Source organism: Podarcis vaucheri, assembly GCF_965113315.1.
Source record: "Podarcis vaucheri genome assembly, chromosome: 17".
Classification (NCBI taxonomy): domain Eukaryota; kingdom Metazoa; phylum Chordata; class Lepidosauria; order Squamata; family Lacertidae; genus Podarcis; species Podarcis vaucheri.
This window is the reverse complement of record NC_138755.1, coordinates 14,365,572-14,393,378: the sequence shown is the minus strand read 5'-3', so window position 1 is coordinate 14,393,378 and position 27,807 is coordinate 14,365,572. Positions and strand designations below refer to the sequence as shown.

Below are 27,807 nucleotides of genomic sequence, written 5' to 3'. Positions count from 1 at the left end.
CCCTGACCTAGCCGCTGTGATCCACACGACAGTCACCTCCAGACTGGATTATTGTAACTCGCTCTACGTGGGGCTGCCCTTGAGACTGACCCAGAAACTCCAGCGGGTGCAGAATGCCATGGCAAGACTCCTTACGGGGTCCTCGCTGCGAGATCACATTCACCCGGTGCTATACTGGCTCCCGGTGGAGTACAGGATCAGGTTTAAGGTGCTGGTTTTAACCTTTAAAGCCCTATACGGCCTAGGACCCTCGTACCTACGGGACCACCTCTCCTGGTATGTCCCACAGAGGAACTTACGATCTTCAATCAAAAACATCTTGGAGGTCCCAGGCCACAGGGAGGTTAGGCTGGCCTCAACTAGAGCCAGGGCTTTTTCGGCTGTGGCCCCGATCTGGTGGAACGCTCTGCCACAAGAGACTAGGGCCCTGCGGGACTTGACATCTTTCCGCAGGGCCTGCAAGACAGAGCTGTTCCACCAAGCCTTTGGCCAGGGCACAGCCTGACTCCCTCCTTTGGCAATCTTCACAGAACTCTAACCCAATGGTTGCCATCAATTTGATTTGAATTAATTTTATAATGAAATGATTTTAGAATGCTGTATTATTTTATTGCTGTTAGCCGCCCTGAGCCCGGCTGCAGCTTGGGAGGGCGGGATATAAATAAAAAAATATTATTATTATTATTATTATTATTATTATTATTATTATTATTAAAAAGGACTGGGAGCTGCAGTCTAGGAGCATGGAGTTTACTGGTGACGCCAGTGCTTTTTCTCCTTGTCATCAGATCCAAGTGGAGCAGCAACATTTTTGAAGAACTATTTGAAATGAATTATGGAGAGCAATAGGGGAAATGAGCTTAAACCAGATAAGAAACAGGTGACTAGGGCAGGAAACACAGCAGACGGGTTGGCCAGGAAAATGGCGGTTCTGGGTGCGATTGTTCACTCCCTGAAGGACCAGATTTGTGCCCTGAGGGACCCCAGTTTGCTCCTCTAGTCACAGATTGTAGCCTAGGGGGCTTATTACCAGCGTCAGCTGGTTTGCCAGCTACACCATTGATTCAGGATTGAGGTTGAATCCTGACAAGACAGAAGCACTGTTTCTGGGGGACAGGGGGCGGGTGGGTGTGGGGGACTCCCTGGTCCTGAATGGGGTAACTGTGCCCCTGAAGGATCAGGTGCGCAGCCTGGGAGTCCTTTTGGACTCACAGCTGCCCATGGAGGCACAGGTCAGTTCTGTGTCCAGGGCAGCTGTTTACCAGCTCCATCTGGTATGCAGGATGAGACCTACCTGCCCGCAGACTGTCTTGCCAGAGTGGTGCATGCTCTGGTTATCTCCCACTTGGAATAATGCCATGCGCTCTACGTGGGGCTAACTTTGAAGGTGATCCAGAAACTACAACTAATCCAGAATGCGGCAGCTAGACTGGTGACTGGGGGCGGCTGGCAAGACCATATAACACCGGTCCTGAGAGACCTACATTGGCTCCCAGGACATTTCTGAGCACAATTCAAAGTGTTGGTGCTGACCTTGAAAGCCCTAAATGGCCTCGGCTCAGTAGACCTGAAGGAGCGTCTCCACCCGCATCGTTCAACCTGGACACTGAGGTCCATCTCCGAGGGCCTTCTGGCATTGGTTCCCTCCCTGCAAGAAGTACAGGGAAGCAGGCAGAGGGCCTTCTTGGTAGTGGCACCCTCCCTGTGGAATGCCCTCCTACCAGATGTCAAAGAAATAAACTCTAAATAAAGAAATATACTCTAACTTTTAGAAGACATCTGAAGGCAGCCCTGCTTAAGGAAGCTTTTAATATTTGATGAATCATTGTATTTTAATATTTTGTTGGAAGCTGCCCAGAGTGGCTGTGGAAACTCAGACTGATGGGTGGGGTATATACAAATTATTATTGTTGTTGTTGTTGTTACTACTACTACTACTACTACTACAGTGGTACCTCGGGTTACATACGCTTCAGGTTACAGACTCCGCTAACCCAGAAATAATACCTCAGGTTAAGAATGTTGCTTCAGGATGAGAACAGAAATTGTGCTCTGGCGGCACAGCGGCAGCTGGAGGCCCCATTAGCTAAAGTGGTGCTTCAGGTTAAGAATAGTTTCAGGTTAAGAACAGACCTCCGGAATGAATTAAGTACTTAACCCGAGGTACCACTGTACTACTAAAAGACCAGGCTTATGCCCTGAGGGACCCAGCTTGCTCCTCTAGTCACAGATTGTGTCCTGAGGGGCTTATTACCAGCGCCAGCTGGTTTGCCAGCTACACCGTTGATTCAGACGGAGGGACGTGAATGCTGTTGGTCATGCCAACATGCCAACGCCGTTGGTCATTTCCACTTTAAACCCTTGGGGTTTGTGCAGAAATGTGCTGCTGTTGCTGCAGAGCTCTTGGCAGATCATTTGGAAACGGTTGGGGGGGGGGCTTGATCTTGTGAAACTGTATTGCACCCCTGAACCCTTTTTCTGACTGCGGGAGTTTGGTGTAGAGCACAATGTTCCTTTGCAAACAGTTCAAACCAGTCACTAAAACGTACTTCCAAATTCTGATACTTTCCTCGAGATAAGGGTATTTTTCGAAGCCCCTACACTTTGGACTCTCTCGACAGCTGACCTACACTGGAAATTATCTACTAAAAACAAAACAAATCAGTTAATATTTTCCTAATCTGCAATATCGGCAAAAAGATGGAACAGATTTAGTTGACATTTCCCAGTAATTGATTTGTTACGGTGCTGTGAATGTCGGATATCTGGGCCTGGGCACACGGTTAGATTGATAACATAATGTTTGAAAACTAAAAAAAAAAAAAAAAAAAGCATGTTCAGGGAAGCCTTTTTGATATAGTAGCTCTGGGAAGGTTGTCTTTTTATTTCGGACAAATTTCCCTCCCCCCTTTAGAAAGCGCACTTGTCTCATTTTTGGCCACATCCTCCAGCAAAATATTTTTGCCTGCCTCCCAGGCGGAATAAAGCTTTTATTTTTAGCCTCCAAATTGCAAGCTGGGCTGGACAAAAGCGAGCAAAAACAGACTGCATGTGGCAAAGGAAACCAGGAATATTTGAAAGCAGCCTGTGGTATGGTTACAAGGGAGACAATTATCCTGACCGTATTATTTCCGCGAACCTTTCTTTGCCTGCGATGGGAGGTGGGGTCAAAAGGGGAAGGAATGAGGAGGGCGAGAGGAGTCCTGCTGCCTTTTCTTTCCCTCTTGTCTGATTTGGCTTGTTCGACATGATCAGAGGAGTGCAACTCTTCGTGGTTCACATGATGCGACCTCCTGCCATAGAGCTGTTTTTCTGAAATCCAGCTCCTCCTGAACAGCGGCCGTCTACGTTTTGACGGTGCAGCGAATGATGTTGCACAAGCCGGGAGAGGTTGCGCCGTGGAGCTCCATTAGCCGAGCCTGGCAGGCAGGGGAGAATTTTGTCAGGAAATTCCAAATGAGTATAAATAAATTCTCCACAGCGAGCCTTGGGCTCCTTGCCTGCTTATGTGTCAGAAGCACATATTCCCTGCAAAGCTAAGGAAAGTCTGCCTCAAGCCAAACTTCCTGCAAGGAAAACACACGGCAACTTTCTGCTCTTCACGAAATAAGTAAGTAACACTGGCAGATTTCAGGGCGGGGGGGGGGGGAGAGAAGGACTTAAATTTTAGGGAATGTAACTTCGTAACTTCTGTTGTTTCATCCCCCCCCCCCCAATAATTATCTGCTCCTACCTGTGCTGGCTGCTTGCTTTTCTCACTGCAACTTTTAACATAAAGATAGCACTGTTCTCTCGGACAAAGTAACTCTGTTAGACTAATGGCCATAGGAGAGTGAGTGTGTCTCTGTTTTTAGCCTGTTTCCCCCTTGCTTAACACAACTTCCATCCTCTAAATGAATGTTTACGTGTACTTTTTTAAAAAAAGAGTTAATTCTCAGCTTTAATGTGCCGTTTCTGCTTGGACATAGCAAGGTACATGAGACATGGTGGGTATCTATCTCTAAGCGAAACATCTCAGTGCTTCTGTTCTGAGGCATTCTTGAAGAGTTTATATTTTCTTTGCCTGTGGCATTATAGTGTGTTAGGAGATAGTATGTTCTTTAAATCAAGTTTAACTGAGCAGAGTGAGCTATCTTAACCTAGGGAACAAGCTGGATATATTTTCTTTTTCTTTCTTTTGAAAAAAAAGTAAGTTGTTTTCAGGCAATTGCTTCGATAATGAATAGCTTGTGTTGTAAATTACCAAGCATTTTCGACATAGCTAAACCTGAGCTGGGAGTGTTTGTTCACCTTAAGGGGGAAAGGGGATGGGAGAGGAGTATTTTCTGAAATTATAAAATTACTGACCTTGTTATTGGCATAAGGAGGTGCTCAAATGCAGCAGCCCAGGACTCTGAACACTCAACAGGAATGCAATTAACCAAATGTGATTGTATGTCTGGAACACCTTGGTGCCCCTTATCATTTGTGAGCACATTGCAAACTTACTGCCTGTTCATACAAACCTTTTTCCTCTCTCTTTGGAATACTTCTCTTTTTTAAAAAATCCAGCACAGAACTCCCAACAGAATGTGTTTGAGTCTTTGACACATCCACGTTTCCCAGGAAGAAGTTGTTGTCGTCTCGGGAATGTTTGGTTTTCTGGGAGAGTTATATTCCCTTGCCATGCCTGCTCCATTCCTGTGGTTTGTTTCCATGAGGGAGGAAGGTGATGGTTTTAAGGTCTCCTTCAGAGCTGCTCTTGTACACTGGTTGAATTTACTCACTGTCAAGGTTTCCCTCAAGGTATACAATGAATCTTGGTTCACTCATCCGGAGCAAGCCGTTTTCAATTCTTGATGGCCCAGCCAAAGCGAGATCTTTGAGAACTTTGAGGAGTTGGTACTACACAGATTTCTGTCTTCTGCAAGCAGAGAAGGCAAATTTGTCTGAGTCAAAGTGGCTAGCCAGGTCTCAAGGCTTCAGCAATACAGAACTGTGAGAACAATGTGTGTTTCTTTTCATTAATCCTCTCCAAAATAGTGCTTCTAGACCAGGGATTGCCAACCCAGTGCCCAGGGGCATTGTGGAGCCTGCAGAGCATTTTGCTGGTGTTTCCCTGGGCAGGTGCCCAAGGCTCCGAGCTGGCTTTCTTCTTTTTTAAAAGCAAGTCTGTGGCCCTCCTAGAAAGAATGTTGCCGGGCAAAATGTGAAGGAACCTTGTAAGCAACTGATGAGAGTCAGTGTGGAGTGTCTACCTTTGCATATTTTTCCTGGTACTGAGGAATGTTCTCTGTTGCTAATAGACAGCAGTAGCATGTGTGTGTGTAAGATCAGTATTGTGTGTTCTCCACAAACAAGACAAGCAGGAGATAGCGGACTTCCTACAGAAAGCATAAGGCTATCTTAGGAATGGCTCTCTTTGCATTATGCCACACAGCTCGTTTTATTTATTTATTGAAAGGATTTGTACCCCTCTCTTCAGCCAAAAAGGCTCCCAGAACATAGTTATTACACACACACACACACACACACACACACACACACACACAATTATTTTGCGACTGGCACTCCTGAAGCACTTTCAGATAAGAATGCACCAATGTCAAACATCTAACTAAAGAGACCTACCCATTTTCTTTGAGATTTTTGCACACTCAAGGGCAGTGCTTTGTTTGAATATGCAAAAAAGTTAAAGGAGTAATGATTGTTATTACCTCAGATATACTAGCCAAATGAGCATGATTTTTACAGTTATGCCTTATTTGATTGGGCACCTTTTTTTAAAACAAAAGTTACAATTTATTCAAAAGTTAGAATACAGCTTTTTCCGCTGCCATAATATCACAGAACGATCACTCCAATATCTGCCTGTGACTGTTTGGTTTTGCCAAGCGGAGGAAGTTCTGTACTGGCTATTTCACACCTTCCCTTGCCTACATGTAAGCAATAGATTTTTCTTGTTTGGGGAAGGGGGAAAGCGAGTATTAATGTCATAAATTTGATTTGTGCTGCCTTCTGACCGGAAAGACCCCCCAAGATGGCACTCAAAGCATAAAACAATTCTTAAAGAAAGAAAACAGGCAGCACAAAAATACAATTTAAGGTAAATTTAGAAACAGCAAGATCTCTCATCTACTTAAAATCAAAAACCCAAATTACATCCTACCCCAAAGTTCTACAGAATAAATATATGAGAAATCTCCATACACTGCAGGGGGAAACCAACCTTTAATGACATCTCACTTAATCTTTATCACGAGTACTTTTTGGACTTTTTTGCAAATATCTCAGAGAACAATTTTACATATTAAGAACTGAGAGAAGCCCTGTCAGAGCTGCAGAATCTATTCCTTTCTCCCTCCCTCCATCCCATAATGTTGGTATACTGCTTATTATGCCTGCATTCAGCACAACTCTTTGCTCTCAGTACCTACGGTCACAGTTTCAGCACTTGAAATCTCTGAGCCTATGTTTGCATCCTTCCAAGAAAATAAGGCTAATCCTAATATGGTAGAAGCTAAAAATAACCCCTTAAGTAGGAGGGAAAGAGGCCGTTTTATGGTCTTTTAAGTGCTTAAGCAAAGCAAAGCAAACAGTGAAATAGAACTTGACAATCATTGCACCAAAATTGCTCCAGGTCAGGAGAAGTTGCCAGCAGTTCAAGCATAAAGGAAGGTTGTTCGATAACCTAAAATACTTTGCCAAAGAAATTCTCTTCTGGACCTTGGAAGAAAAGTGCCCAGGAGTCCCAGAACTGGAATAATATTGCAGGAGTATCTGCTTTTTGTATAGCATATGCGACAGAGTTATAAATTGTATAAATTTAAAATTAAATTAAAAATTTGCCAATCTTAATTATACAGTATGGTTCTTTCCTTAAGATTAGATCTTTCGGAGATCTCCCATGGCTGGCTCATTCACTGGCAGACTCCGTGAGTGGGAGGGGCTTAAACTTTCCCCATCAAAGTAATTTATTGACACCCAGTCTGCGCCTCCCCTCTCGGCGTGGAAGCTTACTGTGCAAGGAGGGCATGGGTAACAGGAGGGAGACCTCCTCTAGAAATTGACATTACATTACTTGCGATCTGACAGCGCATGTCCCTTAAGAGACCAAAGCATTGGGGGGGGGGCTCATGTCAAGATGACACAATGGGGGGCCCCCAAGTGCTTTGATCTCTTCATCACTTTTGATGGAAAAGCATGCGCTTAAGAGCTACTTTGGATCCCCCAGGTGTGTCTCCATTAATTAAAAGCGGGGCTTCTTAGGCTGAAGAAAGTAAGCCATCTGGAAAGAAACGAAGTTGTCCCCCTTTTCCGTGTCTCTTCTGTTCCCCTCCCTGCCCACAGGGTTGCGTTTGCGGACGTTGACACTTGACAGTCCCACGAGGCACAATTTTGCAAGGTGCATTGGGGACATTGTCCTCTAGTCAGGCCACCTAGCCAAGGCCAGAGTCCAAACCTGTTAGGTTTCCAAGGGGTTGCTTGAGAGCAAGCAGGCAAATGCCTCCCTGTTCAGCTGTGAAGCCTTGCTTTTGGTGCAAAATAAACTTTCTCTGTCCAGAGCGCCACTCTCTCATGGCTGGCTCATTCACTGGCAGACTCCGTGAGTGGGCGGGGCTTAAACTTTCCCCAGCAAAGTAATTTCTTGACGCCCAGTCTGCGCCTCCCCTCTCTGCGTGGAAGCTTACTGCGCAAGGAGGGCGTGGGTAACGGGAGGGAGACCTCTCCCCTCCCTGCTTTGCCCGGGCAAGGTGTCCTGGCGCCGCCTCGCCTCCTCCGAACCCTACAGCTCCTCTCCACTGGAGGCGTGGTTACTCTCCCCCGCAGAGGATGAGCTGCTTTCTACGATCTTTGGGGGCTCTCTGTAATCCATCCGGCTTTTCCTCTCTCCCTCCTGAACCAATGGCAGTTCCCTGACAAAACCACTCTAGCTTGGTCAAGTAACTGCCGGATGCCAGGGGACTGCCATCGGAAGAGGGGAGGGAGGCAGGGACACCGTTGTGATACAGGGAGCCTCCGAAACTCCTGAGGAGCAGATCCTAGAATCATAGAATCATAGAGTTGGAAGAGACCACAAGGGCCATCGAGTCCAACCCCCTGCCAAGCAGGAAACACCATCAGAGCACTCCTGACATATGGTTGTCAAGCCTCTGCTTAAAGACCTCCAAAGAAGGAGACTCCACCACACTCCTTGGCAGCAAATTCCACTGTCAAACAGCTCTTACTGTCAGGAAGTTCTTCCTAATGTTTAGGTGGAATCTTCTTTCTTGTAGTTTGGATCCATTGCTCCGTGTCCGCTTCTCTGGAGCAGCAGAAAACAACCTTTCTCCCTCCTCTATGTGACATCCTTTTATATATTTGAACATGGCTATCATATCACCCCTTAACCTCCTCTTCTCCTGGCTAAACATGCCCAGCTCCCTTAGCCGTTCCTCATAAGGCATCGTTTCCAGGCCTTTGACCATTTTTGTTGCCCTCCTCTGGACACGTTCCAGTTTGTCAGTGTCCTTCTTGAATTGTGGTGCCCACCTCTTCCAGTGGTGGGGAAAGCCCACACCTCCAGCAGAGAAGAGAGGGAAGGGGCCAGCCAAGCTCAAGGATGCTGCTGAGAGCAACAGTGCCTCACCTAGCCAGACTGGCCAGGAGGGACGCACGCCACTTCCGTCACCCGGCTTGCGCAGAGGGGTGAAATGCAAGGAGGTGGAGGTTTGGGGTGTCAAAGTTCTTAGGTTGGGGAAGAAGCCGGAAGAGGCCACTCCCGGATTCTGCAATTTAAAACCTGTAAAAGCCAGGTCGGAGTCCTGCCTGGTTGCTCACGAGCAACCACCACCACCACCATCTGACACCTGCTATCTTCTTGTGGGCAATCCTTGGGCACTGCGGTGGTGGCTGAGGGTGGAGGCGATTGGATTAAGTGGCAACTCAGCCCAGGGAGCATATCTTTTTAATACTGAGCAAGTGACTTGAGTTCAAATTCTTAGCTCCTCCGCTAACATCTTTAAGGGGTGGATTTGGAAGGATGAGGTGGTGATTTTCTGGCGGTTGTTTTCTTTTAATACGCTTTCATCACAGGGCCTTCTTGGTGGTGGCTCCCTCCCTGTGGAACACCCTCCCAGGAAATAAACAGCTATCTGACTTTTAGAAAACATCTGAAGACAACCCTATTTAGGGAAGTTTTTAATGTTTGATGTTTTATCATGTTTTTAATATTCTGTTGGGAGCTGTCCAGAGTGACTGGGGAAACACAGCCAGATAGGTGGGGTAATAATAATAATAATAATAATAATAATAATAATAATAATAATAATAATAATATAATAATAATAATAATAATAATATAATAATAATAATAATAATAATAATAATAATAATAATAATAATAATAATAATATTGTCATCCTTCACCCACCCCTTGTGAGGCCACAGCTTCTCCACAGCTAGTATGGTAGGGAGGAGCTGATGGCCTTGTATCCAGAGACTGACAAAAACCTGGAAGCAGATGAAGCTGCTTTGGGAAGATTTTCTAGGTGTGCAGGTCCCGGTTACTGGCCAGAATGCGGTTTTGCTGGTTAGACCAACAAAGAAACAGCTGGTTGGGCAACTGTTTGACCCTCTTCAGAATGTAAATAAATCTATTTGCGTAAGCCGGCCAGCCGGCTTTGCTTTACTGTGATATTCACGAAACATTTCCGCTTTTATAGGAACATTATTGTGTTTTATCTCGTAGGTCACAGGTGCGCATGTCTAGATTTATTATTTAATTCCCCCGTACTTCTGCACACCTGTGTGTTCCCCTCTGCGTACCAATCTCTCTCTCTCTCTCTCTCTCTCTCTCTCTCTCTCTCTCTCTCATTTTTATCAGCCAGTCCCCCTTTGGGCTCCATTTTGGTTGACACCCACCACCTGACTTCCAATATTAGAAGGTGATTATTAGAGGGATATTTTGATTATGTATTTATTTGTGAGTATTCCCCCCACCCCACCCGCCTTTCTTAATGTTTTAAATTGTTCAAGTTTTTTTTTGCTGGTAGGGTGGTGGGGAGTCAAACTTGTATGAAATCAGGCTGTGTTATTATTTCTTACTTCTTTAGACACCTTGCTCTCAAAATTCCTGCTTGGCCCTTGTGCCTCGCACAGAAACCGCTGCTTTAAAACCTGTCTTAAAAACAAACAAACAGACAAAAACAGCATTAAGGATATGGATGTGTTCCATGAGCTGCTATCTGCAAGTACTCTTTCTACATGAGTACACACAATGTGTGTGCCAGGGATGGGCAATGTACACTGTTGTGCCACCTGTGGACATGTATGGAAACCCAGCATTATTTTTATGCAGCTCTCTGCATATATTGTGTAGGAATAATAATAACAATTATTATTATTATTATTATTATTATTATTATTATTATTATTATTATTATTCTCTTCTTCTTCTTTGGCTATTCCTCGTAGCCAAGTAAGATTGTCTTCCTTAAACACAGTTTTAACAATGAGTCCATAAGTGATTGTGGAGGCCAATTCCAGATCCACACGTCCTTCCACAGTGGGGACATAGATTTCCGGGCGGGAGTTGATCACGGTGTGGATTTGTCAAGCGTGCCTTCCTCTTAGCACGTTTCTCCCTTGTGTCCTGAGTTCGAGTGTCTTCAAAGCCCATGAAACCTTTGGTAAAGACTGTTCTCCAACTAGAGCTCTCGCAGGCCAGTGTTTCCCAGTTGTTGTTGTTGTTTATACTACTTTTTTAAAGATTTACCTTGAGAGAGTCTTTAAACCTCTTTTGTTGACCACCAGCATTACACTTTCCATTCATAAGTTAGGAATAGAATAGTTGCTTTGGAAGACAATAATCAGGCATCCGCACAACATGACCACTCATGTTGTGTTGAAGTTGATGTTGAAGAATCATTGCTTTGACACTGGTGATCTTTGCTTTTTCCAGGACACTGACCTTAGTTCGCCTGTCTTCCCAAGTGATGTGTGAAATAATGATGATGATGATGATGATGATGATGATGATGATGATATTACCCTGCCCATCTGTCTGGGTTTCTCCAGCCACTCTGGGCAGCTTACAGCATATCTAAAAAGAGAATGAAAATATCAAGCATTAAAAACCTCCCTTTAACAGGGCTGCCTTCTAAAAGTTCTGTATAAACTAGTTTTCCCTACACACAAACACACACAGGAGAAATGTCATATGATGCAGCCACTTTTGTGTCTTTTTTAAAGGATGTGCAGAGTCATTTTTTGTTTTTTCAACAGCTTGCATTAAGATATCAAAGAATGGCTCAAGTATTTCATGATTTCAGAGGGCTTAGTATACACTTAGCTTCCTAAACATTATGAATGCAAACTATTTCTTAAGGAGAAGCCAAAAAAACGCAACAGCAAAACCTCAAATCTGAAGAAATGTTAATGAAAAGAGTGGGACTTGTGAGCCTTTTTAAGAGGTGTCTGCTGCAATAAAGAGAGAGAGATCTGTGCTGGAAAGGAGTAGAGAAATGAAAAGCTTCTCCCCCCGTCGAGATCTGAGCTGATGAACTCATTGGAGGAATCTCAGCCTATGAAACGTTTGTGCTCTGTTTTGCTGTATTTATATAAATGCCGAGTACTTTTTCCCTTTAAGGGCTGAAGAATGAGAAAGTTGGGAGGCAGGGATTTCGCAGGCAAAATAGCTTGCGTGACGTACGGAGCTGCGATTGCAGGAAATAGAGCGAGGCCGGTTTAGACTTTGAACAGAAGCGTGGAGGGACGGAAAGAGAAACTTCAAGCTGATGTAAATGAAGGCTTTGCTCTGAAGTTCTTGCTGCGTTTCTATGTTTGAGAATGGGAAGCAGGTTGCAGAGCCACCCTAGGCATAAATATCCTTCCTGCAGAAGCTCAGCAGATCTGCTGCAGTTTTATTTAGATTGCTTTGGTGCGACATGCCTCTCCCTTGTCTCCAGGAAGCTGGGCTGTCCTGACATCTGAGCTGACAGTTTCTCTTTCATCTGAGATATTTTAGACTGCTCTGGAAATGGTCTGCCTGCATAGTTCTCAGTGTGTCGACTCTGCACCGTATAGGAATATAAAATAGGTTGCATGAACAATCAGAGATGAATGTGCTAGGGAGATCCTCCTCCTTTGGACTGTCTTGTTTTGAAATCCAAATAACTTTGTCTGTTTTTAGCATTTGTAAACCAAGAGAGGTTTGGGGTTTTTTTGGGAAGTAGCCCTTAGGAAGAGCTCTGAGATGTATTGAATTCCCTTGCACAACACCACAGCATATCAAATAGTTGAATTTCACATGGAAACTATACTGGGGATGTTGTAGAAATACAGAATTCCTTTTAAAGTATTGGTATTAACAGGGTCTTGCTGTTTCTTTTTTAAAAATACAGCTTTATGTAAAGCCTGTGAGAAATGTACCCACCTGCTTTGTGGTTTAAAATTCTGCTGACGCAGTCTTAAAAGGAAAATGTGTGCATGCTAAAAATTTAATCAAGAGACATGCAATAGATTTTCCAGTGTGGAACACTGATTCTGCTGTCTGAGTAGAGTGCTTATAACTTACCAAATTATAGAGTGCTTATAATTTAGCAAAACAAACAAACAAACAAACCCTTTTATGTAGGATTTTATGCTTAATGTGTGTGTGTTTCCTTCTTTTAGAAAAAGATGAAAATGCTCTGAATGGGGAGGATGACAGAAATCAGAAGGACCCCTATTTTGTGGAAACACCTTACGGTTACCAGCTTGATTTGGATTTTCTCAAGTATGTGGAGGATATACAGAAGGGAAATACTATTAAGAAACTGAACATTCAGAAAAAGCAGAAAGTGACGCCACCTTTTGCAGCCGGCAGAAACACCTCTGGCCAATACAGCGGATGGACATCCAATGAATCTCTGTCTTCGTCCAACAGTGATGAAAACAAACATTCGTCTTCGCTCTTTGCAGCACGAAGCCCAGCCGCCGCCGCCCCAAGACCGTCCTTGTCCTTTGAAGCCTCTCCAAGCTTCCTAACTATCCCTGAAAGCAAACAGCTCCGGCCTCCTTCGCCACAGCCGCCTCGCCACAACCTCCGCGTTACGAAAACTCTCATGGAAACACGGAGGAGATTGGAGCAGGAGAAGATGGCGATGCAGGCAGTTCCAGGAGAATCTCGGAGGCCAAGGCTTTCCAGTTTTGGAGCCATGGGCTCCACAAGTTCCCTCCCTTCCTTTGTGGGGTCCAGCGGCCACAACCAGATGTCTCAGCAGTTTCAGAATGGATACCAGGGCAATGGGGAATATAATCTTTATCTTGCATCCTCTCTAGGGAGCTCCATCCGCCACAGCCCCTTGAGCTCAGGGATATCGACACCGGTGACTAACGTCAGCCCGGTGCACCTGCAACACATCAGGGAACAAATGGCCATTGCCCTCAAGCGCCTCAAGGAGCTTGAGGAGCAAGTCAAGACTATCCCTGTGCTCCAGGTTAAGATTTCAGTGTTGCAGGAGGAGAAAAGGCAGATGGTGGAGAAGCTCAAAAGCCAAAGGGTTGTCAACCAGAACGACACAGGCCATTTCAGAAAGAGATCTTATAGCGCAGGAAATGCGGAGCAGTGGAAGCCCCTCTCTCCAGCCAGAGGGGGTGGCGAACTCTATATAGACTGTGAGGAAGACATGGGGAGTGTGGAACATAGCTCAGAGAGGGTGGAAGAGTTCAGGCAGTTGACTGCTGAAATGCAAGCCTTGGAGAAGAAGATCCAGGACAGCAGCTACGACGTTCCATCTAACCTGCGAGTGAACCGAGCGAGTGCAGCAAAAGAGAGCAGATCGGTTGCCGTGGGCTCAGAGGAGAACATGAACGACGTTGTTGTGTACAGCAGAGCTTTGATAAAGTGCAGGGATGTAGCAGTAGGAACAGAGCAGAAGACTAAAGATTCGAGCGTCGGGGTGACGGAGGGGATGCTTGGCTTGCCTACAGAGGCCGAGAGGGAACTAGAGCTCCAGCATCAGACCATCGAAGCCCTCAAAGATAAGATCTACCGGCTGGAAGTTCAGCTGAGGGAAACGACTCATGACAGAGAGATGACCAAATTAAAGCATGAGCTGCAGGCAGCTGGATCCAGGAAGAAAATGGACAAGGCGATGATGGCGCAGCCCCTTGTCTTCAGCAGAGCGGTGGAAGCAGTCGTACAAACAAAAGACCAAATGGTGGGAGGTCACGTGGATGTGGTTGATTCATGCGTGGGGAGCCATCTGCAGATGAGCAGCGTTGGAGTATTGTGCAGGCCTCAATCGCACAGTTCAGCTGCGGGCCCAGATGTGCCTATGAATTGGTGGATTGTGAAGGAGAGAAAAGAAATGTGTGATCGGTGCACGGGGAGCTCTCTTGAGATGTGCGACAAGGGTGTGGGCACGGAAAGGTCCGTCTGCGAAACAGGGGTCAATACGGAAGAATCCGTGGACAGATTAAGCCTGCGTAAGACGGAGCTGAAAATCAAGGAAGTTCGGTCCATAGGCTGCGGAGACTCTCCCGTCCAAACAGTCTGCCCAGCAAGCAAGGCCGTTTCCCGCAGCACCAACACGGAACCTGCTTGCAAGGCAGATACTGGAGTCATGGCGGTGCCTCGTACGGCGACCCAGGGAACCAACACAGTGTTAGAACAAGCTGACCAGTTCACCAACACGGACGTAGCTCCCTTGACGGATTCTGGCACCAACACTTTCCTGAGCACTTGCGATAAGCAGACAAACACTGTGATTGTTGAGATGAGGACAGTCGCTATAGGGGATGGAAGGGTCAAGGATGTAAATACAGCGGCTAAAACGCGTTCCATTGGCGTGGGGACGGTGCTTTCTAGCACAGCTAGCTTGGACAAACCCTCCCTAACAAAGACCAAAGACTGTGGCGTGGGGCAGATCAGTATTAACGAGAACTATCTAGTGGGCCTGAAAATGAGAAACATTGCCTGTGGTCCTCCTCCGGTGTCTGTAGCGCCGCCCGGCACGAGAAGCATTGGTGTTGGGGATGACTCTGTTTCTGACTGGGGGAACCTTGGGCTGGACAGCCCGTTCTCTCAGCCTGAGATGAAGACCGGCTTGGATCATTACATCGAACGGGTCCAGAAGCTCGTTCAAGAGCAGCAGATGCTACTTGCTGAAAACTATTCTGAGTTAGCTGATGCGTTTGGACAGCCCCACTCACAGATCGGCTCTATTAATTCTCAGCTCATCAGCACTCTGTCCTCCATCAACAGCGTCATGAAGTATGCAAGCACCGAGGAACTGCGCAACTTGGATATGTCGAAGCAGTGCGCGGAGAGAACTTCGGCAGCAGGTATGCTGGAGGGGGCTTTCTCCTTTGCTTAAAGGTTGCTGGTGCCTTAAAAGTAGGGGCACGAGTCGCTCTCACCAAACTGCTTATGTCATGACTTGCCTTTCCAGGACTGAAATGATTGGGAAGGAGATGCCAGTCTTAGATTGCAGTGAATAGATAAAAGCGGTGTCAGTGCTTGAATACCTAAAATGCCTAAAAATACCCAGTGACTGGATAATCGTCTGTCCTGTTTCCTGGGAATTTAACCTTTATATAGTTCAAGATCTTAAGAGCTCAGACCCCTCTTAATGGCAGGAAGTGCTTCTAAAATTACGGCCAGAGGTATTTTATAGAGTAGAACAGCTATTACCACAGTTGTCTCATTTCTGTGAACTTTTTGCAGACTAGGGACGTTTGCTCCCACTGCCTTTATACTTTTGATTCGTCATAACTAATTCTGTTTCTCAGTGTTGCTTACCTGCAGATAAAGGCAGGTCTGTCATTACACTGCTTCTCCTGTCCTCTGTACTATGGGCAGATGTCCTAGGGATGCTGGCTATTACGCACACAATTATCTGTGTGACCTGTAATTATTAGTGTCTTAATGGGACGTGTCCAGATTTTGTAGCTCCCTATGGTGGTCTGGTCTTTTAAAAGTGATTTCTCTGAACAGCCATCATACGCTGACCATTATCCCAGCCCTCCATTATTTAACAATGAATTTGCACCATTGCACCTAATCCCCTAGTCTTATGTTCTCTGTAAGGCCCGGGCCTTACAGCTTCAGGCTGCAGGTAGGGGCTCACTTAGCTCAAATGCTTTTCCATTAAGAAAATCCCCATCGCAGGTACAATCTTCTCTTTGTCCAATTTGCAGGAATCTTTTTTTTAAAAAAAATTTAAAGTTTTAAGTGGCTGTTTATGGTAGATGTAGGTTTCCCACTTTAGAGAGAACTAGGTCCTAGACACTTGCATGAAATTAAGCCTTTATTTTAGCAGAAGCTAAACCTGCTGGGTGTTAGCCAACAAATTTATACTCCACGTAGATCCGTTGAAATTAATAAACATGAGTGACACGAGGCTCATTGCTCTCGCTGGTTCTACTATAATTTAATTAATTTAATTTAATTTAATTTAATTAATAGTATAATTTAATTTGCTGACTTTTCCCACTGTTTTTGATTTTAGAAGCCCTTAATTGATTTACAAAAGGGATTTGATCATTTTACTTACACAAAGTAACATTTAAAATTGGTGTGGGAAGTCACACAAGTTTCCACTATTTGTTTTTATTCAAGCGTGCCATATAGTGGCTATTGAGGGCTACATTGCTACTTGTTTTTTTAAAGAAAATATTTTCCGCACAGACCTCCAGCTTAAAATATTTAAAGGCCTTAAAATGAATGGCAGCCCAGTCTCTTAATGTGTTAAGTAATAGTAGTTCCATGTGTCAGACCAAGTCTCATGCAGCCTTTGAGAGTTGGCCTTGTTTTGCAACAACAGTCCTGTATCTTTCAAAACGTTTCCCCCCCTCTTTCCTTCTTGGAAACCACCACAATGGAAACATCTTGTTAAATATTTGCAGTTGTTTAATGTGTGTATAGGAGATGTACCAGGATAATAATAAGAAAAACAAAAACATCACGGTTTCCCAGAAGGAAAAGCACATTTTGAAAGACGCTGGATTTTACTGGGCCATTTCTTGGGGGTGAGGAAGAAGAAAAGGCAGAAGTCCATTCCAGCTTCTCCCAGCTGCCTACAGCATCTTCCAGGAAGAGCTCTTAAAACTTGGAATTTGTATCCTTCCACATTTCACTGGATGCATTTTGCTGTCATGAATCAGTCGGCTTTCAAAGCTTAGCTTTTAATGGTGTTCCACAAAGACTCCACATTTATTGGAAGAAACTAGAAATAATTTATTCTCAAAATGCTGAAGGGCCATTGTCTCTTTAAAAAGAAATGCTACATTTTATGTCTCGCTTTGTAAGCACTCTGAGTCATGACTAATAAATGTTTTAAATAAAATAAATGAATACTCCACCCCCTATTTTGGCAGCTACCTTGTTGCAGAAAGTCCATGAGCATCTTTTTCTCTGGAAGATAGAAGTGTGAGATATAGAAGTAACCAGCTTCATTTCCAGGTGTTAGATTTACCCCATGGGAGGGACTGTTTATTATTAACTTTTTGTGTGTGGTCATTGAACAGCAGTGCCTTTTTATACAAGTAAAAACTGATGTCCTTGAATTCTGAAAAGCAAAGCAAAATGGTAATTTTTTTAAAAAAATAAATAAGTCCAGTGAAATAACTTCAGATGTTATCTGTTCAAATTGTTTTACAGATAACATTTGAAGTTATTTCACTGGACTTATTTACAGGGAACCAGGCAGAGGGCCTTCTTGGTAGTGGCACCCAACCTGTGGAACGCCCTCCCATCAGATGTCAAGGAGATAAATAATTGCACAGCTTTTAGAAGACATCTAAAGGCAGCACTGTATTGGGAAGTCTTTAATGTCTGATGTTTTATTATGTTTCAATATATGCTGTAAGCAGCCCAGAGTGGCTCAGGAAACCCAGCCAGATGGGCAGGGTAGAAATAATAAAATTATTATTATTATTATTATTATTATTATTATTATTATTATTACTACTACTACTACTACTACTACTACTACTACAGTGGTGCCTCGCAAGATGAAATTAATTCGTTCTGCGAGTTTTTTCGTCTTGCGAATTTTTCGTCTTGTGAGGCACGGTTTCCCATAGGAATGCATTGAAACGGTTTCCCATAGGAAAAAGGAAACAAACTTGCAAGACGTTTTCGCCTCGCGAAGCAAGCCCATAGGGAAATTCGTCTTGCGAAGCAACTCAAAAAACGAAAAACTCTTTCGTCTTGCGAGGCATTCGTCTTGCGAGGTACCACTGTACTGCCACAGCCTCTGTGACCAGGATGCAAGAGGAGGAGGTGTCTATTCCTGGCATCCAGTGAAATGTGAGCATGTTTAAGAAGTGGGTTTCAATGTAGAAGAGGCCAAGCGACCACAAACAGGAGCAAACTGTTGTGCACTGTGGATATTTGAGGTATTTCCATTTATAACAAAATACTAGAAATTGAGTACAGTGGTCCCTTGGTTCTCAAACTCAATCCGTTCTGGAAGTCCGTTCCAAAACCAAAGTGTTCCAATATCAGGGCGTGCTTTCCCATAGAAAGTAATGCAAAGTGGATTAATCCGTTCCAGGCTTTTAAAAACAAACCCCAAAACAGCAATTTAACATGAATTTTACTATTTAACGAGACCATTGATCCATAAAATGAAAGCAATAAACAATGTACTGCAGTCTCACAATCCATCAGTAGCTGAACTGGGTTCCACACAGTCACATAAACAAAACAAAAAAGGAGCCACAAAAATGAAAAATAAATAGCAAAAACAGACAGACCTCAGTGTAACACTCAAAACGGAAGTGTGTCACTCAAAACGGAGCACGTTCGGCTTCCAAAAAAGGTTTGCAAACTGGAACACTTCCTTCCGGGTTTGCAGTGTTTGGGTTCCAAGTTGTTTGAGTACCAAGGCGTTTGAGAACCAAGGGACCACTGTATAACAGAAACATTAAGCCAGAAGCTTTCATGGTTCAGTAATCCACTCCTTTCTTTGCTAACAGCGGACAATTTGTTGCATGTTCCTCGTGGCCACCCTGGTAGTTCTCATTTAGTTTCAAGCTCCCAAGTGCTGAAACTGGGTCAGGAGATGGGGACAATAAGCAAGGAGAAGACCACCCTAGTGGGAGCAGGACTGGATCGGACAGCCTCGCCCTCCCAAGACAGCACCATGTCTCCAATTAATCTTACAGATGACCAGCTGGCCTCTGGGCTTTATGGTAATTTATTTATTATTGCTTTATTTCTTTTTTGCTTTGTTGTTATTTGTGCTCTTGTTAGTTTGTAAAGAAACATATCTGGCCATTATGGCTTCTTCGTGCACCACTCTCAAGTGGAACTCTTTTAGGGAAAATGTCATTAATTCAAGCAGGAGAAATGTAATTCATAATAGAATTATACCCTTGCTCCATGCCCATTTGGTTAGAGGATGACGCTGATAATGCAAAGTTTGGGGCAGCTGCATATTCCACAAAGTCCCTTACAACTCTACGATTCTATTGTTGCAGACAATATAAATATCTCAGCAACCCAAATATAATGACACCTGTCTCTTACAACACGAAGGAAATGTATACAGTAGTACCTTGGATCTCGAATGGCTTAGTTGCTGAATGTTTTGGCTCCCGAACGATGGAAAACTGGAAGTTGAGTGTTCCGGTTTCTGAACGTTTTTTGGGAAGCCAAACGTCTGACGGTGCTTCCGATTGGCTGCAGGAGCTTCTTGCAGCCAATCAGAAGCCGTGCTTTGGTTTCCAAACGTTTTGGAAGTCGAATGGACTTCCAGAACGGACTTCCAAGGCACGACTGTATTTCAAAGTAAGCTCTAAAAACACTTGTGCCTCATACTTCTAAATCCCTTTTGAATCCCCTTTTACATGTTTGCTGTCAGGCGAATGCAAACAGTTCAGAAAAATGTTTTAGGTAATAACTAGCTGGTGATCTGTTTCAATTTTTGTTTGGTGTTTGTTGTATTATAAATGTTTCAAACCTCTTTGCTTTCTTAATTTTTTTGTTTTTGGGTGAAATTACAGTATACAGATTTTTTAAAAAATAAATAATCCAAAGGCTGGGAGAGGAGGCAGATGGCCATGGGGAAGAGGGGTCAGGGGAGGGCTAATTTCCAGTGCATTATTCATTGGGACACAACTTTATGTGCTTATAACCATACCAGTGGGACGCGAGTGGCGCTGTGGGTTAAAAACCACAGAACCTAGGGCTTGGCGATCGGAAGGTTGGCTGTTCGAATCCCCGCAACGGGGTAAGCTCCCATTACTCGGTCCCTGCTCCTGCCAACCTAGCAGTTTGAAAGCACATCAAAGTGCAAGTAGATAAATAAGTACCTCTCCGGCAGGAAGGTAAACGGCGTTTCCGTGCGCTGCTCTGGTTCGCCAGAAGCGGCTTAGTCATGCTGGCTACATGACCCGGAAGCTGTACGCCGGCTCCCTCGGCCAATAAAGCGAGATGAGCGCCGCAACCCCAGAGTCGGCCACAACTGGACCTAGTCGCCATGGGTCCCTTTACCTTTTAACCACACCAGTACATCTTAAATCTGTAGGTGAACCAGAGCAGCTTGGCTTTAAGATCTGAAACAGCAGCACACATAGGGATGTGAAAGCTTTACTTAAATGAGTTCTTGTGGCTCTCTCTGTCTCTCTCTCCCAGTATGTGCAAATGAGGGCATGTTGAAGTCCATCATGAAGAAAAAGGATGGGAAAAAGGAAGAGAATGGGAAGAAGAACCTGCAGTTTGTCGGTATTAATGGAGGGTAAGGCGTTCCAGGTCTGAAATAAGCTGCTTCCTTTTCAAAGTCATATCAGCAAAACTGACTACAGTCGTACCTCAGAAGTCGAACAACGTTTCGGCTCCCAAACGCTGCAAACCCAGAAGAGAGAGTTCCGGTTTCTGAATGTTTTTCGGAACCCGAACATCCAACGTAGGTTCTGCAGCTTCCGATTGGCTGCAGGAGCTTCCTGCAGCCAATCGGAAGTGGCGTCTTGGTTTCCAAACATTTTGGAAGTCAAATGGGCTTCCAGAACAAATTCCATTCGACTTCTGAGGTACGACTGTAATGTCCATTATAAAAATGAAAGGAGACTTCACGATATGACAGCCTAAGGATTAGCTTTCCGTTCAATAGTTCCGCTTTCTTTTGTGAGTTCCATGTGTTTCTCTGCTGTGTACAGTTTCCTCTGCATGCAAATCCCCATTTTTCTAGCCCTCAAATAACGACATGCTTTCCACAACTAGCTTTTTATGATGTCGGGAATGAGAGCTGACTAGAATGTGGCTGCACTTTGCTCCTTTTCCCCATTGCGACATTCGTGCCCCACACCCTATGGTCAGGAAGAAGAATATCCTGTTCCTTTTTAGCAATTCCACACCATTTCATAAGCCGTCTCCCTTTTTCCTTTTAAAAATAAAATAAAATAATAAAATTCAACTCTTTCAAGGCTGTCAGGGAACTGCCATCGGAGCTTGAGGCGGAGGGAAGGCTCCAGAGGGATGGAGGAGAGGGTCCCAGTAGGGAGAGAGGCAGCCCATCTGCTGGGGAAGGAAATCAGCGTAACACCAGTGGAGAAGGGGGGCAGATGGGGGAATCGGAGAGGAGGCTCCAAGACTCCTCGCCGGAGACCAGCAGAGAGAGTACGGGTACTCCGTTGCCCACACTCTCCCTGCGCAGAAGACTTCCGCGCAGGGAGAGTAGGAGGAGACTTGGCGTCAAACAACTTCTTTGCTGGAAGAAGTTCAAGAAACGCCCACTGACGGATTCTGCCAGCGACTGAGACAGCCACGAAGCTAGAGGCTGCCCAGACAGAAAGGGTTTAACCAGGTAACCTAACCAGGAGTGGCGGCAACTTACGCATGAGCAACCCCTAGAACCATTACAAAGGCTTTGTGCTTCTCCTCTTCAGGGGAGAGGAGCCTGAATCTTGCATTGTGTATTTTAAGGCATTAAAAAATATTATATTCTCTTGTAGCAAAACTTCTCTAATGTATTAAGTGGACAACATAATATTGTGCTACTGATAGTAGATCACAGCTAGTGCAAACTTAAGGATGTAACAGGGGAGAAAATTCCTTTCATAGCCTTACGCTAAGGTCTGCCACCCAGCGGGTACCCACTCAGCGACCTCATATTTGGCCTGGTCACTTCCTGGTCTGCAGGGTTCTCATTGGCTAATGCCTTTTACACTAAATGCCCATGAATTTTCCAGTTTTATGGTCTTTCAGATTAACTGAACACAGCTGTCAATTTGCCATGTGTCTGGTAGACTTGCCCACTTTCAGCGTGTCTTCCTTTTCATAAAAACAAATTGGATTTTCTGCAACGTTTCTGCCTTCTGACAAGACCAATTCGCAACAACAATTGGAAATGGCACTGTATACAAAACAGCTATTATTGCTGAAATGTTGTAATCTTCATGGGGTCACACGGTATTTGCATGAACCAGTCAGGTTTTTAGAAAGTTAGATTTGTTGTCATACTGTAGTTTTGTTAGCATTGACTAACATCTGTTTGCCCCTACCATTCTGGTGCTTGATTTCTCCTCTACTAGACAGTGCTTTACTACAAATCTTCACTTTTGAACCTTTTGGAGAGAAGCCACCAGACTTTTCTGGACATAGTTTATTCCCCCTCCATAAATGCAATCTGTGAACAACTGGAATCTCGCAGCTACTTAAGTGAAATGAAATAAGCGACATTTTTAATAAGCTGCTTATTAAATGAAAGGAATTTATACACAGCATCGATAGACAACTGAATTTTGTCATGTGTAGGTATGAAACAACATCGAGTGACGATTCCAGTTCAGAAGAGAGTTCTTCAACTGAGTCGGATGATGAGTGTGTCGGGAACGAATACGCTCAAATTGAAGAGAACGGTAGTTTGCTTGCGGTGGAAGGACAGCAGCAGGAGATAAACACAGGAGATGTTAAGTCTGCCAGGGTGGAAGAAATGGTGGAGGTTCAAGAGGCGGAGATGGAGAAAGTGGAAATCCGTGAGAGGTACCATTTACACATTCTAAAATGTTATGTGTTTAGGGAAACTAGACCCCAATTCCGACCATTGGTAGTTGTCTACAGTCTAAGCTTTGGGGGCCAAGTTGAATGTAAGACTTATTTTCGGAACCCTGAAGCTAATTCCTGCTTTGTGTATTGCTTAATATTCAGAGCAGCAGTCACTGCAATCTCTTTATATATTTCTGAGGACCCCAAATTTTCAAAGCATTATTTTCACTTCTCTGTACTTTCAAGTTGCTGTATCTGGAATTTCTACCAGGTGTACCTCTCTTATTTCCCCCTCCCCATAAGACCTATTCCCCAGTACAATAAAAAGAAAGAGTGAACCAGGGATACCTCAAGCACCCTTGTAAGTCCTTCCAATTTCTTTTATAGACCTGTTAAAAGCATGTAATTTTTAAGGATATTTAATCTACCTGGTCATTGGACAAAGGGCAGATAGGAGAACTACACAGCTGCCTCCATCCAAAACTGTGTTCCTAGCCGCAAGATTCTTCCTCTTCTAATGCTGGCTCCTTGGTTTCCTGTGTAATTCCTCCTTCTGAAGTCTGGATATGTCTACTAATCTTTCTAGACTGAGAAATATGCTGAGTGTGGTCTATTAAACCCAAACTCTATGAATGTTAGGGACGTGGGTGGCGCTGTGGGTTAAACCACAGAGCCTAGGGCTTGCCGATCAGAAGGTCAGTGGTTCGAATCCCCACGACGGGGTGAGCTCCCGTTGCTCGGTCCCTGCTCCTGCCAACCTAGCAGTTCAAAAGCACGTCAAAGTGCAAGTAGATAAATAGGTACCGCTCTGGCGGGAAGGTAAACAGCGTTTCCGTGTGCTGCTCTGGTTTGCCAGAAGCGGCTTAGTCATGTTGGCCACATGACCCGGAAGCTTTACGCCAGCTCCCTCGGCCAATAAAGCGAGATGAGCGCCGCAACCCCAGAGTCGGTCACAACTGGACCTAATGGTCAGGGGTCCCTTTACCTTTATATGAATGTTAAGTTGCTGTCCCACAATTTGTTTGCACCTCTAATAAATAGGATTAAAACACATTTTGTGTTTTGCATTGTAGGCAGTACTGTATGTGTTTTTATTATTTCTTACATAATGAATATACTAAAGCTAGAAATATGGTTTGCGAATGAGAGCCAAAATGAAACGCCCATTGAGTCGGGGGAGAAACATTGCTGACACGTAGAGTTAAGAGTGTGTCAAGAGACTTAAATAAATGGCAGAAATGGTAGCACAATAATGGCAAAAATCAAACTTGGAAGCTCCTCATTGATATTTCAGTAGCCATCAAACAATGCATATTTATTTAGTGATGAGTGCCATTTAATCAGATGCCACTCAATAATGTTTGCATCATTACTATTAATTAAACATCCACCGCTTGATTAGATGGCATAATTCAAATGTATTGCACAGTTTAGAATCATAAAGCTGGAAATAATAGATGATTGCTCCAGGATAATTGACAAACCTGTCCTTTGGTGACACAAACATCCTTTGCAAATTAGTCTCTGGCACGATTGTACAATGGCGACCTGAATGACTTCAAGTGCACCTTGCCAGAGATGCTTGCAATGTAACATAATATGTCATGGCGTGACCGTGGCTCTAGGGTAGAGCAGCTGTTTTCCATTCAGAAGGTCGCAGGTTTGATCCCTGGTGTCTCCAAGTAGAGCTGTCTCAGTTCCTGGAGAGCTGTTGACAGTCAGCGAAGACAATATTGAAGTAGATGAATTAAAGGTCTGACTCAGTACAGTGGAACCTTGGTTCTCAAACTTAATCCGATCCAGGAGTCCGTTCGACTCCCGAAACAGTTTGAAAACCAAGGCATGGCTTCCGATTGGCTGCATGAGCTTCTTGCACTCAAGTCGCGTCCGACTTTCGGCCTTGGAAAAACATTCTCACACCGGAACACTTGCTTCGGTGTTTTCAGCGTTCGGGAGCCGATTTGTTCAGCAATTAAGCTGTTCGGGACCCAAGGTTCCAGTGTGCAAGGCAGCTTCCCATGTTCTTAAGTAACATACATTGGAGCAAGCCATCCATAGATTCAGGCAGCCAGATTTCTTGTTGCATTGAAGGGGTCTTCACACGTATTGCACAATAGCTCCTGTATCTACCTGCTTGCTTTCAGTCCTCTAAACAGTGACGCTGCATAAGGGCTTTCAAGTACAAAGGCTTTGTACACAACTGCTGATTTTTTCTGGGGGGACGCAGGGGGACGCATACCCCTAAACCTTTTGTGAATCTAAGTTTGGCCTCATTGAGGGGCAGTATTTCAATATGAGTAGGAAAATGAGAGTATATATCTATAACTATATATATATATATATGGAAAAAAGCCCTGGCCTTTAGAGTAATTGGAGGGGCTTTAAGAGGGTGGGGAGATATTTTAGGCATTGATCTTTGAGGATACTTTTTCAGAAGTTTATAATAAAATGCGTAAGGCATCTTACCACCTTCCTTGATATAAAGTCAGTTCATGCCACTGTTCTTCTTTCTCAAAGTAGCTCCACTGTCTTCTACTGCCCGAAAAAATTCCAAATTGCAGCGGTTGATAAAGAGCATCCTATTTTTTCATTCCCCCCCGCCCCAAACATGAATGTCAGAAAGTGTGTTGTCTAAACATAACTTCTTTTTTCCCCTCCTTCAGATATGAACTGAGTGAAAAGATGCTGTCTGCCTGCCATCTTCTTAAAGGAAGCATCGATGATCCAAAGGCTATGCTCAGCAAAGAGATAGTAAGTCCAGTGCCATTTGAAAATCATATATGCTCTCATTACTTGCCACATTAAAATCTGAGTTGCCTAAGAGAAGTGTGTATCTGAAGAAGTGTGCATGCACACGAAAGCTCATACCAAGAACTAACTTAGTTGGTCTTTAAGGTGCTACTGGAAGGATTTTTTTTATTTTGACTAAGAGAAGTGGTTAGCTACTTGTTTCATAGAGCTGTCTATGCGCCAAAACATCACTACCTGGTTGCTGTAGCTTGCTCAGGTGAAGCAAAAATTAAAAAGGCCCATAAAAGGGAAATTTCCCTGGAAATATCAGGTTTCATTTCCTGCTTCCTGCAGCAAAGCTATCTGTGTAGACCTGTTTACAGGTAGGTAGCCGTGTTGGTCTGCCGTAGTCGAAGCAAAATAAAAAAATGCCTTCCAGTAGCACCTTAGAGACCAACTAAGTTTGTTATTGGTATCAGATACAGTGGTACCTCGGGTTAAGTACTTAATTTGTTCCGGAGCACTATTTCTGGGTTAGCAGAGTCTTTAACCTGAAGCATATGTAACCTGAAGCGTATGTAACCCAAGGTACCACTGTACTGAAGAAGTAGACCTGCTAAACTACTGTGGACACTCAAGGGATCATGGTAGAATGAAGGTAGCCACATTTGTGTGCCAAAATGACCAGGCATGCTGAACCCAAAGCATTCCTTCCCTTCAATAAGCGTGATGTATCTAATTTCAGTCCCATCCAAAAAGACTTCAGCCCACTTACCTTCCCAAACATCATTGTGCCGCTAGTTAATGCAGCTATTAAAAGAAGGAAAGCATTTTTTAAAAGGCTTGTTTTAAAGCCCCATGAAGCATCCTCAAGCTGCTGAAAGCAGAACTACCATTCACTTAGTCATGCTTCTGATCTTGGCAGCCCTAACATGTTTGGGGAAGTACACAGGATAGGAAGTTAGCATTCCTCTTGATTATGAAAGTATAAAGTTTGTGTTCCAATGTGGAATGTACTCCAGCTCTAGCCAAACACAGGAAGAAATTCTTTCCACCTCTCCATTTTTGAAGTTGGGCTGAAGTATATGCTCTGTGCCACGCAGACGAGCAGATAAAGGCCGATGGGCCAGTACTTGCCCTTCAGCCTCAGGTGTCCCCAGATAACTTGCATTGTCTCTGAGCTTTCTGGCAGGCTTTCCTTCACACTGTTTATACTAGGGGTCAGCAAAATTTTTTAGCCACAGGCCAGTGCACTGTCCCTCAGACCTTGTGGTGGTCAGGGGAAGCGGTACCGGGGGAGGGGGAGCTGGAAGAAGAGGCAAGGGGGGCAAATAGTCCTCCCCACCAGCCGCTGTGCTTACCTTCCCAGGGGCTGCCGCCATCGCTATTGCTGCTTCTCGTGTGTAGGCAGAGCGAGCTCCACTCTCTGGCCGAGGGCGGTGGTGGAGGGAAGATGAGCTGCGCGAAAGGGCTGGAGAGGGGCTGCTTAAAATGGCGTCCAGCCAGCTCAGCCCAGCTCCCTTCCTCCTCTCGTCAGGGCGGGGAGAAGCCAGGAGTAATAATATAATAATAATAATTTATTAGTTATACCCCGCCCATCTGGCTGGGTTTCCCCAGCCACTCTGGGCGGCTTCCAACAAAATATTAAAATACCGTAATGCATCAAACATTAAAAGCTTCCCTAAACAGGGCTGCCTTCAGATGTCTTCTAAAAGTCTGGTAGTTGTTCTCTTTGACATCTGATGGGGGAGCGTTCCACAGGGTGGGCACCACCACCAAGAAGGCCTTCTGCCTGGTTCCCTGTAACCTCACTTCTCGCAGGCAGGGAACCACCAGAAGGCCCTCGGAGCTGGACCTCAGTGTCCAGGCAGAACAATGGGGATGGAGACGCTCCTTCAGATATACTGGGAGGGAGGGAGGAGGTGCTGCCGCAGTGTGTGGGGGGGAATGGAATAGCACAGCCTGAACCAACATAATCCCCACGCCGATCCACGGACAGTCTGCGGGCCGGATCCTGAAGGCAATTGGGCCTGATCTGGCCTGTGGGCTTTCGTTTGCCGACTCCTGGTTTTTGGCATCATTTTAGTGAAAAACTATGTTGAGTGTATACACACAGATGAACATGTATGCAAATGCCACCT

At 44.6% G+C, this 27,807-nt stretch overlaps 1 protein-coding gene across 2 annotated transcripts in view; it reads left to right on the top strand.

Moving 5' to 3' along the window:
• Positions 1–27,807, top strand: part of KANK1 (KN motif and ankyrin repeat domains 1) — a 126,018-nt gene that overhangs the window by 88,494 nt on the left and 9,717 nt on the right. For both annotated transcript variants that reach the window (XM_082204576.1, XM_082204577.1), the window contains 5 exons: positions 12,634–15,288; positions 18,928–19,143; positions 20,588–20,690; positions 22,706–22,933; positions 25,600–25,687. In XM_082204576.1, coding sequence (XP_082060702.1) covers positions 12,634–15,288; positions 18,928–19,143; positions 20,588–20,690; positions 22,706–22,933; positions 25,600–25,687 — 3,290 coding nt within the window. The remainder of the gene's footprint in view (positions 1–12,633; positions 15,289–18,927; positions 19,144–20,587; positions 20,691–22,705; positions 22,934–25,599; positions 25,688–27,807) is intronic.